Raw genomic sequence first — 11,549 nt, 5'->3', positions numbered from 1 at the left:
TGCTGAACTGAATCATTACTGTGGTGTTTAAAAATGGGCTTCTAGTGGAGAAGATTAATCCTGTGTGCTTTTTGTTTCCCCTTAATTTTTAGGGGTTGGAAAGACTACTCTGATCCAGAAAGTCACTCAAGCTCTAAAATCCTCAGGCATTCCCATTGATGGATTTTATACAGAGGAAGTTAGAGAAGGTGGCAGGAGAACAGGATTTGATGTTGTCACTTTGTCTGGAAAACGAGGACCTTTATCTAGAGTCAGGTACTGAGGTTTTAATAACCGTAAGTGGCTTATTGTTTTATGCTTCTGCTCCAGTCTGTCGGCATGTTAAATGCTCCTCCAGAAGGTGATTTTTGGCACATATATGGCTTTCATGGTCAGGTTCTTTGTTCAGTTCTCGTGCCCTGGCTGATACCTGTATTGTGTATCTAGATAGTGTCTCTACTGCGTAGTGAAATATTGAAAATGTGCTAAGGAAGAGTGTTCTCTCTTACTGCCTATTTTACACCAGATAGAGGGGAAGCACTGCTGAGCCTTTTATTGTGAGGCCGAGTCTCTTTGGGATACAGTAAGTAGCTTATTGTTGGCAGGGGGGAAGATTTTTTGTTTCTGCCAGCTAATTTATGGGGACAGAAGTGGAAAATGAAAGGGAAATTGCATATAACATTGTTTTAAAGAGTTTGTTGTTTTAAAAGAAACTTGTTTTAAAACTGACTGGCCCACAAAACCCACATGGGAATTTTAAGAAAAAGAAGGTTTCAGAGCCCCGCTAAGAGGGGGGCCCCTGAAGTGCAGAGGGGCTCACAGTCTCCCATGATTCACTAGACTTAGCTTTTCACGCTTTGTGCAAAACTTAGTCTAGGTCCAGGTGTGACGTTAGCACCTCATTCAGACATAGTTGATCTGAATAAATAATTTGCATGCTGCTAATAAAGGAGGTTCACCTAGCATAGTGTGATGCAGCACATGCAAACTGAGTGTTTCTCCAAGATTGTTTAAGGTTTTTGCAGCCCATACTGAGATTCGGGCTACTGCTGTGATGCTGTCTGTAGTGTCACATTACCAAATTCAAAGATCTGAACTGCAGGCATGTGTTTTGATTTCAGTGTAAATATACCTGCTGGCTTTTAGATTCCATTGTCCTTCCATACACTATTCAAATTTGAGCTTCCATAGTTGTGAAGGTGGCTTGTGGTATATTTATTATCTTAAAGTATGCTATCTGCAATATGACTTAATGGATGGTTTACAGAGTTTCTTTATTTTTCTTAGAAGAATTAAGGGGATTTGACTTATTAGGATAACTTCTCATAAATCCACTTGAAATGACTGCAGTAAATTCTCACTAAACTCATTACTTAAAAGGAATTGTGTATCTGTTTTTCAAATTCAGTTCTGATTCTTCTACTTCAAGACGTGAATATCGGGTTGGACAGTATGTTGTGGACCTTCTTTCATTTGAGCAATTGGTTCTACCTATGCTGAGAAATGTGAGTATTCTATGAAAGCTGCTGAAAAATGGATGCTTTATGATAATCAGTGTTATTGGAAGGCCCTTGTAGAGCACTAGTTTTTGATATTAATAAATGGCCTGTTTCTTGGGTATCACTGATTCTGATTGACTTCAGGATCAGGAAGCTGGAGTGGCAAATCTGGCTTGTTCTCTTGTGCTTATTGTGGTGTTGGAGAGATTGCAATCACCTCTCATTCTTGATCTGACATCATCCTGTGAGCAAGACCTCCTTGGCCTGAGAGATAGCTAATAGGAAGTTTCTTGCTATACCACTGTCTTGCGTATTGGAAAGGAAACAAAATGTACGAGTGGCTTACCACGCAAGAACTGGGTGGAGTCAGTGGGTCCAAGAAAAAGGCTTTTGCTGCTGCTCTTCTTCTTTACAGCCTTTTTTTCCCCTCTTCCTCTGATTCCCATCTTCTTCCAGTAGAAGCATTTGTTTCTTGAATCCAGTGGTTATTTTTGATTACCACTGTATAAGTACCTGCAGACTGGTAGGTTTTAACTGATAATAGCAGCCTGATAATTTGAGATTTAGCCTGCTGCACAAGGAGTGCTCTGTGACAAGACTTCCCACACAGTCTTTTTCCTATCCTTCTCCTAACATTCTGTTACTGCCTTTTTCCTTCTCCTTCCTCTCTTTCACTCCAACCTTTCCCCTCTCCAAAATTAAACAAGAACAGATCTGATTTTGACAATAACATATCACAAACAGTGTGCAGCAGCTGCTCAACTGTACTACTAAAAAAATCCTATTGTGATTTTTCTACACTGCCAAAGCTCAAGGGGCCAAGGAAGAAGGGACTTCTTAGTGAACTTCGAAAGAGCAAAAAGCCGAAGAGGTGCAAGGAGCAAAAATGGGATTGAGGATCTGATTCTTGTTTTTGTCACGGAACATTGAATTCTGAGTGTCGGGATGTAGGGAAGAAAAGACGTTGGGGGCAAGGAAGAAAGGAAATGTGAATAAAATGGGACAATTTTTATATGTCTAATTTCACTCTGATTTATTATATTAGTAAATAGAAGGAGAGTTTAATAAAAAAGACTTCATTAAGCCAGCACTGTGCTCGGAATCCTTTTACTGCTTCATTAATGTGAAGTCCAGGAGAGATCTTGTTAGAAGGGTGTTAGCAGTGTTGAATTTTTCTGGTTGTTCTATAGCTTTCTGCAAGCATAAGAGAGCAAAGAGAAGAAGAAAAGGGGCCAGCAGGGTTGGACAGTGCATGATCCTGTTCTCATTGAAAGTGCTGTTAATCATTTTTGTGGGAATGTGGTCGTGCATGTAGGTGGCACAAAATGGGAGAGGAGGAGAGTGAGGAAGATCATAGAACTGAAACAAGAAGAGACAAATGAAAAATGAGGGCCCGAGAGTCATAGGTATGGTCTGGTTTGATCACAGAGCAGCACGGAGTGGGCGTGCCCATTCAGTCTTGAGGACAGCTTTAGCTCTTAAGGCTTGGATCTCGCTCACTCTGGTGAGAGTAGGGGTAGATCCTACCATGGATGATCTCTCTGGTTCTGGAAATTTTACCAGGCAGGACTGAGGATTTTTTCCAAAGCAAAATGCCCTGTTTCTCAATGTGTGACATCATGACTAGTATTGGCTTTTTAGCTCACTGATCTATGAAAGGATTTTTAGATAAAACAGCTACTCAGCAGGGACTTAGCTTGAAAAGATTTAGCATGCATGTTGTACAGTTCTTCCACTTTCCCAGAAGCAAATACTTTGCTTTCACAAGGGAAAAGATTTCAATTTTTTTTAAGTTCTGTATAATATGGCTGGTATTGGTATATATTCATGGATCTACAGTGATGTTTTGACTTAAGTTGATTTCCTCCTCACTTCTGTAAATAATGGAGTACAGTTCTCAGTTACTTTTACCAAGAGAGGGTAGGCAGTGCACTTCCTTTTCTGTTGAGTAGTTCCTCTGCTTCCAGTAGTTCCTTGCCTTTCCCTCAATGGCAATCACCTGTGTTGTCTGCTAGACTTCCCTGCTGCTCACACCAGTCTGCAGCATGGTACTGTTTGGCACAGTATTCATGTCATGAAAAAAGCAAACAAACCACAAATGTGAGCAACCTGATCTAGTGGAAGATGTCCTTGCTCACTGCGGGGGGGTTGGACTAGATGACCTTTAAAGGTCCCTTCCAACCCAAACGATTCTATGATTCTATGATTCTAATCATTAGTATGGTGCCTATCCTATGATCCAGGGGGATGGCTAGGACTATAGAATAAGCTATAACTCGACAAACAAATGGAAGATGACTGTTCTGGTGTGAGAGAGACTTAGAAACGGCTTGGTTGTTATCCAGATAGCCTTGGAGAAAGCTAGTTGTTATGAGAGAAATGCTAGTTTTGACCTTCCTTTGACCCAGCTACAAGAGGAGAAACTTCCAAATCTAGATTTAATGCAAGTCTTTTTTTTTAATACTTGTGCTGTGTAGATATTGATCTATTCTAAATGCATAATTTGATGGGTAGAGTGAAGTTTTGAAAAATTGGTGTCCCCCGGATTGATTGTGAGCCGCTAGTAGGCAAAGTGCAGTTCTTAATTATCAAATAGCTCGTATGGGACATTGTGAGAATTCTGCTTTGAAGGAAAACTGGTGTTATGAACGTTTCCTATTGTAGTTGGTATTTATGCTGTAAATATACAGCATCTTTTATCTTTCCAAAAATCTGTGCTGAAATAGAAATGACAGATTTGTAAGTCTGTCAGTTACCAGCAGCAGCTTTGACTCTTCCACTTTTCCCGGTATTAAAATGGAATTGATTTCTTTTGGAGGTATTTCTTTTGTTAGCATAGAAGTTACTTCTGTTGCTTGTTCTAAGTTCTGTGTTGTTTACAGTCTCTTGATGCACTTTTCCATAGATAAACCATGGCAGCGATGCAGAGAAAAAAATTTGTGTCATAGATGAGATTGGTAAAATGGAACTCTTCAGCCAGGCTTTTATTCAAGCTGTTCGTCAAACGCTGACTGGCTCAGGGACCATGGTGCTTGGAACTATTCCAATACCTAAGGGAAAGCCACTGGATCTTGTTGAAGAAATAAGAAGTAGGAAGGATGTTAAAGTGTTCAATGTGAGTAATATTTAATATCCTTAAAGAGCCTTCTGTTCTAGGTTGCTGGTTTGTATTTGGCTCTGTTTAAAAACTAATTGTTACTACCAATTGATAGCTGTGGGTAGCTTGTATGAAATAGTTTTTTCGCTTCCACTTTATTCTTAATGGGCAGGTGTTCGCCTTATTAAAAAAAAAAAGTCAATTTTGGCACTTACTGTAGCAGTCTCACACAGCTGGCTTTGCTTGTGAGGGGCTGTAGAAGTAATGATACAGTTGTTCTAAAAGATTTTCTTGCTGTAGTATTATTGCCGTATAAGTATTTATTATTCCTAAGAGTTAAATCTTTCAAAGTACGGTCAGATTTTTAATATTTTTTTTTTCCAGACTGGCTCGCAGAAATATTACCAGTAATCATATTCAAGGGGAAAAAAAAAAAAGAAAAAAAAAGGCAGTGGTGGAGTTTGCAGAAATGATTTCTAGAAGAAAGACACTTGTAAATAGAGTGTACTTTCTCTGGAGTCAGTGAACCAACTTTGGAATTCATTATGTTATTTTTACAGACATAATTTTCAGAATATTAGGGCCTCAAAGTGCATTTCTGATCAGTTACAGGGAGGTTCTCAAAAACTTACCACAACAAAACATAGCCTGTTCACAGGAATACATGTATGAGGTTTCCTTAACATCTGTAAGTGTCCTGGATGCTTCACAAAAACAAGCTAAATGAGCCCCCACTCCTTTGATTTATTTTTCTGCTTAGTGTGTACTATTTGTAGTAGAGAATAAAGCTATATATCCAAAACTGAACTCTGCATTTCTGTAAGTTAGAAATTCAGTAAGTGGGACTTACACATCCTGGCTTATTAATAGGGGTAATATGCTGTAGAGCAGTATACTGTTGCAGCCTGTTCTTTATCAGATGCACATCACAGTGAGAATGTTTACTTTGTTTTCATCCAAGTGAATGAGGAAAGAAAAAACACTATCTCAACAACTTTATACTGAATTATCTTAATTACTGCAGAGAAAGCAAAGCCTCCATCTTCTTTTTTCCTCTTTAAAGTGAGATTAATAAAACTGCAGAGCTCAGAAAAGTTCCTCAGCTTTCTTTTAGTTGGTGGTCCCATCATCATCTTCAATTTCTGTTTTTTAAATTAAATGCCTTTTTAATTAAGTGCTAAAGGAATTCTAGGAGCAAAGACGAGAGAAGATTCCTTTCCTCACATAAGCATTCAACTCCTACCTTTCCTTTCAGAGATAAAACGCCAGGTTTCCTACTGACAAGCTGATGTGTGTTAGTTGTCAGGCTAACTCCATATTAAGGCATGCAGGTGAATGTGAATTTTGTATGACTTGCTTTACAGTGGTAGGACTGGGGAAGAGGGAATGGAGAATGCCTCACTGAAAATAACCATCATTTGGTGCTTAGGTTGCAGTCACAGCAAGGCAATAGTGTGCATTTGGTTTTCTCAGGAGAGGAAACAGTGTGCTAGAAAACAGCATTTGGCTTTTCAAGGAAGCTTTTGAGGCTTCCGCTGTCTGTTTTTATCAGGTGATGTTCTGAGGGCATGTGCCACTTAGCCCTGGGTTGTTGGCTATATCTGTCTGCCGATATCTCTCTCTTAAGTACTGACTATAGCCAGCAAAAGTCTTCCTGTAAATTTCAAGGGAGCAATGTTTTCTCTAGCTAAAAAAACTACTAAAAAAATGAGCCATCCTGTTTATGCTGCTGAGATTAGGACGTGCAGGTTTCTTTGTTTAAATAGAGTTCTCTGGTGAATCTGTTAGCCAAAAGCATGGGTGTGAACTGTGTGACAGACTGCAACAGTTCCCAGGTGGCAGAGACCTGCTATGCTAAAGTCTTGTGCAGGAGGGCATCTGTCTCACTTGCTCCAGTGACACACTACATGCTCTTTCCCAGCTAGTTAAAATGTGTGCATGAGCAGGAACAGAACCTGCCCGTGGGGAGTCAGAGGTGTTACTAGCTGAAGTAAATACTGGATCACCAGCTATGTTCTTCAAGGGCTGTGGCATGGGGAGAACCTGGAGTGCCCAAATAGCTCATGGTCAGTAATTTCTAACTAATTTTTATGGTGCCTGGAAGTGTACAGAAGTGTGTGGCTACCTTCCAAGAAAGTTCTGCCTGCTTTGTCACTTAATATGGAGTTAGGCTGCATTCAAGTAACTCAGCAGAGTTTTCTTATCCTTCTCTTAATGTCACAAGGACAGTTCTGATGTTTGACTCTGCGTGCATAGAGACAGCTGTTCGGGGTTTTACAGTCCCTTCTGTCTTGAAAGCCTATTCAGTTGGTGTAAATGGGCCCAGATGCCCTAAAAGCAGTTGAGGATTTGGTCCCAAATGTTTAATTTATTATGTTTAGAGCACTTAACGATAGGAGCTCTGATATTTCACACGTTTCTTTTCCATTGTTGCCCAATTACATTTTGCTGAGAACTAAACTTTCCAGTGAAACTTCAGAGGCTCTTTTTGCACTGCCCAGGTTTGTGTAGTTTTGCAGACACGGTGTCATAAATAGGATCAGATTATCCTTAGCAGCTGGCACATACTCATTTTCTCCCATTTTCGCATGCTTATTTTTGCTTCCATGAAACCCATTAATGAAGTTTAGTTGTATATGCCTTTTAAGAAAGAAAATAAATAGTTAAATGGATCAGAAGAATAAAAGGTTCCATTTGAACAGACTATACAAGAGGGTTTCCTTGACAGTACTTGAACAGTTAGGGGAAGAAAGCTTTTGTCCTCTACTATTGCCTGCTTGGAGTCTAGGTGGTAGTTTCTACCAGATTACCTAAATGCTTAGTATAAGCAGCATCTACAGTTATTTTCAACTCCCTGTCTAAAAATCTACCCATCTGTTTGTACATTCAGTACAGATACTGGGAGATTAGTTCTCTCTGGGAAAGGTGCCTGCACAGAATGTCTCCAGATCTTAAGAGGAGACTTATATCTATCAAGCAGCCTTTGTAAAACAGTTGTGAAAATTTCCCAGCACTTGGCACTTTCTCTCTGCTGCTCTCACTGGACTTCTGGCATGTAGGTATGGAAAAGGGATAGATAAAATGTAGTATTGTTTTTGTTGGCTGTGAGACAGTGGGAAGAGCTATTAAATGTTCAGAAGGTCCTTTGAAAGTCAGGATATCAGGACACTTGCTGTGAGATTTAGAGTTTGGCTGATCTATGCTCTCTGCTTTGTTTACCTTGGGGTCTCTCAATAGCCTTACTGAAGAGCAATTCCAGTCTTTGTTGTCTTGCTCTCTTTGTTATTGTGGGGTTTTCTGTTTATCTTATAATAGGCTTGGAATGATACTCAATAAAAACAGCAACATTTTCAGGCAGATTTCTCTTTCGTTCCTTTTTTTAATTTTTTTTAATGTCACTTTTTCATCAGTCCCATGTTGATCTGTTCTCTTGAATTCAAGTGGCATAGGCAAGACCACCGTCTCTAGGTTTTACGGTGTTGGTTTCCAGCATTTGGATAGAATGTCTGTGATTGTAAATAGCAGTGGGTTCCTAGGGCCAAATTCTTCAGGTAGGACTGTCACCTATTTAAAAATAATAATAATAATACTACTTTCTCCTGTTCAGTATTGACTGTAGTACTGGAAGGGATACAAACCCTTGTGCGCAGATCTTAAATGCAGCTACAGGGAATGCAGTGAAACCTTCCTGGTAGAGAGTTTTATGCCATGCATAGTGTGGTGTCTCTCCTTCCTTGTCAAACAGCATTTCTCAAACTTTGTTAAAAATATGAACCCTCTCACTTTTTTTTGGCTCATCTGTCTTTGATTTCTTCTGCCCTCTCTGCAGGGATCTGAACAGTGGGGAAAATTTCTTAGGCTTTTTAAAATGAGGCTTTTGCTGACACTTCACAATTGCTTGTTAACCCTTTCACCACCCCAGCCATCTCCCCAGGTTTTGGTTGAGTTAGTAATGCATGGCCCTGTGGGTCACTGGACTCTGTATCAGGACCCGCTCTCTCAAGAAGGGGTAATTTACACACACCCTGCCCCCGCCAGCTCTGTGCTGTATCATTGCTGCACCTGGGAGCTGAGCTGACTAGCAAGTGCTAGCATTTGCTTGGCAGGCTGCAGTAATCTGCACATGCTGCAATGCAGATGAGCATGGCAAAAGACAGGACACTGGACTATATGGATTTTCACATGTACTGGTCTTAAAGCCCAACATTTCCATGGACTGGTCAACCACAGGCGTACCTCAGTGTGCCACAAAAGCCCCCCAGCTTTCTCAAGTAGTCTTGCTTCTTGTTCAAGGTGTTTCTATCCTGCAGTGCTAAGGTTTCTCAGAATCCAGAGTTGCGCTGCTAAGCCTGTTTTAATTTTTTTTATTGCAGATGTTTTTGACTAGGTCTGTCATCCTAATAAATACAACCCTTTCAAGTACTGAAGGCATAAGAACTCCACTTTATAGCAGGAAAATTATATTTGGTAATTGAAAAGGATTTCTAGTAATGACAAAAGTACATGCTGGTTCTTCGAGTGATTCTTGTTAGTTATTCAAGCCCTGAATAATACTGCAAAATACCATGGGTAATTAAATCAAAGATCACTGAATATTCAATTACATATGCAGGTTTGTAGGTTTAGTTTATTGTGTTCTCAGTAGCAGAAGAAGGCAGGTGTTTGACACTCCACATTCCTCCATTGAGAAAGAAATGCATTTGAATTTCTGCTTTGTTTGTTTTTGAAGTAAACACTGATATAGAGGTTATTCATCAAATTACATCAGTTTTAATTTCTCTTTCTCTAGGTTAGTAAGGAAAACCGAAACAGCATTTTGCAAGACATCTTGGCAGCTGTGGAATCCTGCAGAAAATGAAGACCTTTTCTTGCCTGTAAACACTAAAGCTTTTATTTTAACAAAACATCACAACATTTGGCGGATATTTTAGAGTCTGTCCTTCCTGCTTTAGCCCCTGGAGGCTTTACTGGAGCCTTCAGGGTAAGCAAGGTAAAGCTGGTAATACTCTTTGAAAGCAGCATTCTTGTTTATTCAGGTCACAAGCCGATCCATTCAAAAAATTGAACAGATGCGTAGTTAACATCCAGTTCTAATCTGGGTATTTGGAAGCTGGGTGGTCTGACTCTGATCCTAGTTACACCATGTAAAAGCAATTAACTGTCAAATGTGTTTGAGATCTTAGTCTTTCAGACTGTGGAGTGGACTGTTCTGCCTAGAGAGCAATTCAGTATCTGGAACTTAGCCCTGGTGTAACAGAACAGAACCCTGCCCAAAGTGTATGTGTGCTCTGCCCAGTTTATGTAGAAATATCTTTTCTGTCAGTGACCCAGCTTAGGTGTGTCCAAGTGTGTTTCAGCATGGGTGCTGATGATTCATGAGGTGGAAGGAATAAGCAGATGCTCTCCCTCTACCCTGAGACACCCCTCTCTCCAGTTGCAGTGTAAGAAGGGTTATCTAGAATTTCAAGAAAATTTCCTGTAGCCCCAAGTGACATTTACAGAATTCCACTTCAGGAGGAAAAATAACCAGCTCTACCCTCTCCTAAGTAGCCCAGACAGTAGTTGATAAGAGGGTTGGATTTTGGGTTTATTTTCAAGTTTCTGATGGCAATCCTGCCTTGCACCCGCTTAAAAAAATTATATATATAAATCTTCAAGTCCATGAAGTTCAGTCAAATCTTGACTTGTGTTTTTCATGCTGAGTTTATTAAGTCAGGATCGACTTAATACTGCATTTGTCTATATGGGTTTTACAATCCATTATGTTTATTGATACTTTTTGTTTAATTGGGTTTTTTTCTTTATTCAATTCTATACATGCTTAATGGTTAATGGTGAAAGAAGTGTTTGAAAGTATTAGACAATGTGTTTCCCTGTGAGGTGTGCAGATATGTCCAGGAGGAGTGCTACCGCTTAATCACTTTTGTATGTTGTGAAAACAGAATTCCCTCCCAGATGCACACTTGTTCATTGTACAATTTATGGTCATCTCTGGCTGTAAAAAGTTGTTAAGAATTCAGTAGTTTCTTAACTTTCTTCTGTTCAGTTCAACAACTGTTAAAATGAGCAAACTATTTAAAGGCATTTTCAAATATCATTTTAGTTATTATTTCTGTAAAACTGACACCCAAAGTTGTAGGGGGCTGGATGGGGACAGGCATTTTTACAGGTGCCCTGGAAACAGCTGGGAGCATGGAGGGAATGTCCTTTCTCTTTCCTATATTCAGAATGAGGGTCTGGTGCAAACATTGCCCCTCCACAGATGGTAGGAGGTATGTGCCATGTTAAAGGATGCCATGGCCTTATTCCCTGACTGCCCCATTACGCTACCATTCTGCCCAAATCCGTTTGGATGGTAGTATCATCTTCATCATATTTGGGAAAAAGAGAATTCCTCTCAGGGTCCCCCTCCTTTGGGAATATACAGCTCCTGGCTGCTTTTTGCAAAATAAGGCTGTGCCCTGAGGGTATCACTATCCCTTAGTTACTTCAGGCATCTTACTCAGACAAGACACCTTGTTAGAGGTGAAGGACTTGGGACGAAAGTAACCTTTTTCAGGGCTAGGTGCCATAGGCTTTTGAATAGAAACCTCTCTGCACTTAAGTGTTGGATGTCCTGCTGTTTCAATGTTAAGTCTCTTAAGCTGTAAAATACGCTGCAAAAGAATAGTTCTTTCAATGGTTAAATAATTACCCAAAGTCTATCAAGGTTTTAGTGGGACTGTAGTTGAGTCTTAAATGAGGACTGACCTTTAAAGCTAAATGAAGTGGAGAGGTTTGACACTTCTCTGTAGAGGCTGGGGAGAGGAGTTCCTTTAGGAGTGATGGCAGAGTTCAGTTTTCTAAATTCCGGTTCAGCCAGTATGGTTGGGAGTTCATCACGTAAAGTGGTATTTGTTCCTCATAAAAGTAGATATATTGCCCTGCATATAGTGCCGTGATGCCTACTGTAGTCCCATCATTTAATAGACTGG

At 40.0% G+C, this 11,549-nt stretch overlaps 1 protein-coding gene across 1 annotated transcript; it reads left to right on the top strand.

The window, feature by feature from the left end:
- Positions 1–92: 92 nt before the first annotated feature.
- On the top strand, positions 93–9,704 carry NTPCR (nucleoside-triphosphatase, cancer-related; the record flags this gene model as incomplete). Its single annotated transcript, XM_009581994.1, has 4 exons — positions 93–255; positions 1,388–1,484; positions 4,384–4,593; positions 9,365–9,704. Coding segments are annotated over 4 exons (539 nt in total), but the record flags the coding sequence as incomplete, so codon positions are not given.
- Positions 9,705–11,549: the final 1,845 nt, after the last annotated feature.

This window comes from Fulmarus glacialis, unplaced genomic scaffold, assembly GCF_000690835.1.
Source record: "Fulmarus glacialis isolate BGI_N327 unplaced genomic scaffold, ASM69083v1 scaffold13787, whole genome shotgun sequence".
NCBI classification, from domain to species: Eukaryota; Metazoa; Chordata; class Aves; order Procellariiformes; family Procellariidae; genus Fulmarus; species Fulmarus glacialis.
The sequence above is the reverse complement of the archived record's forward strand: the minus strand, read 5'-3'. Positions and strand labels throughout refer to the sequence as shown.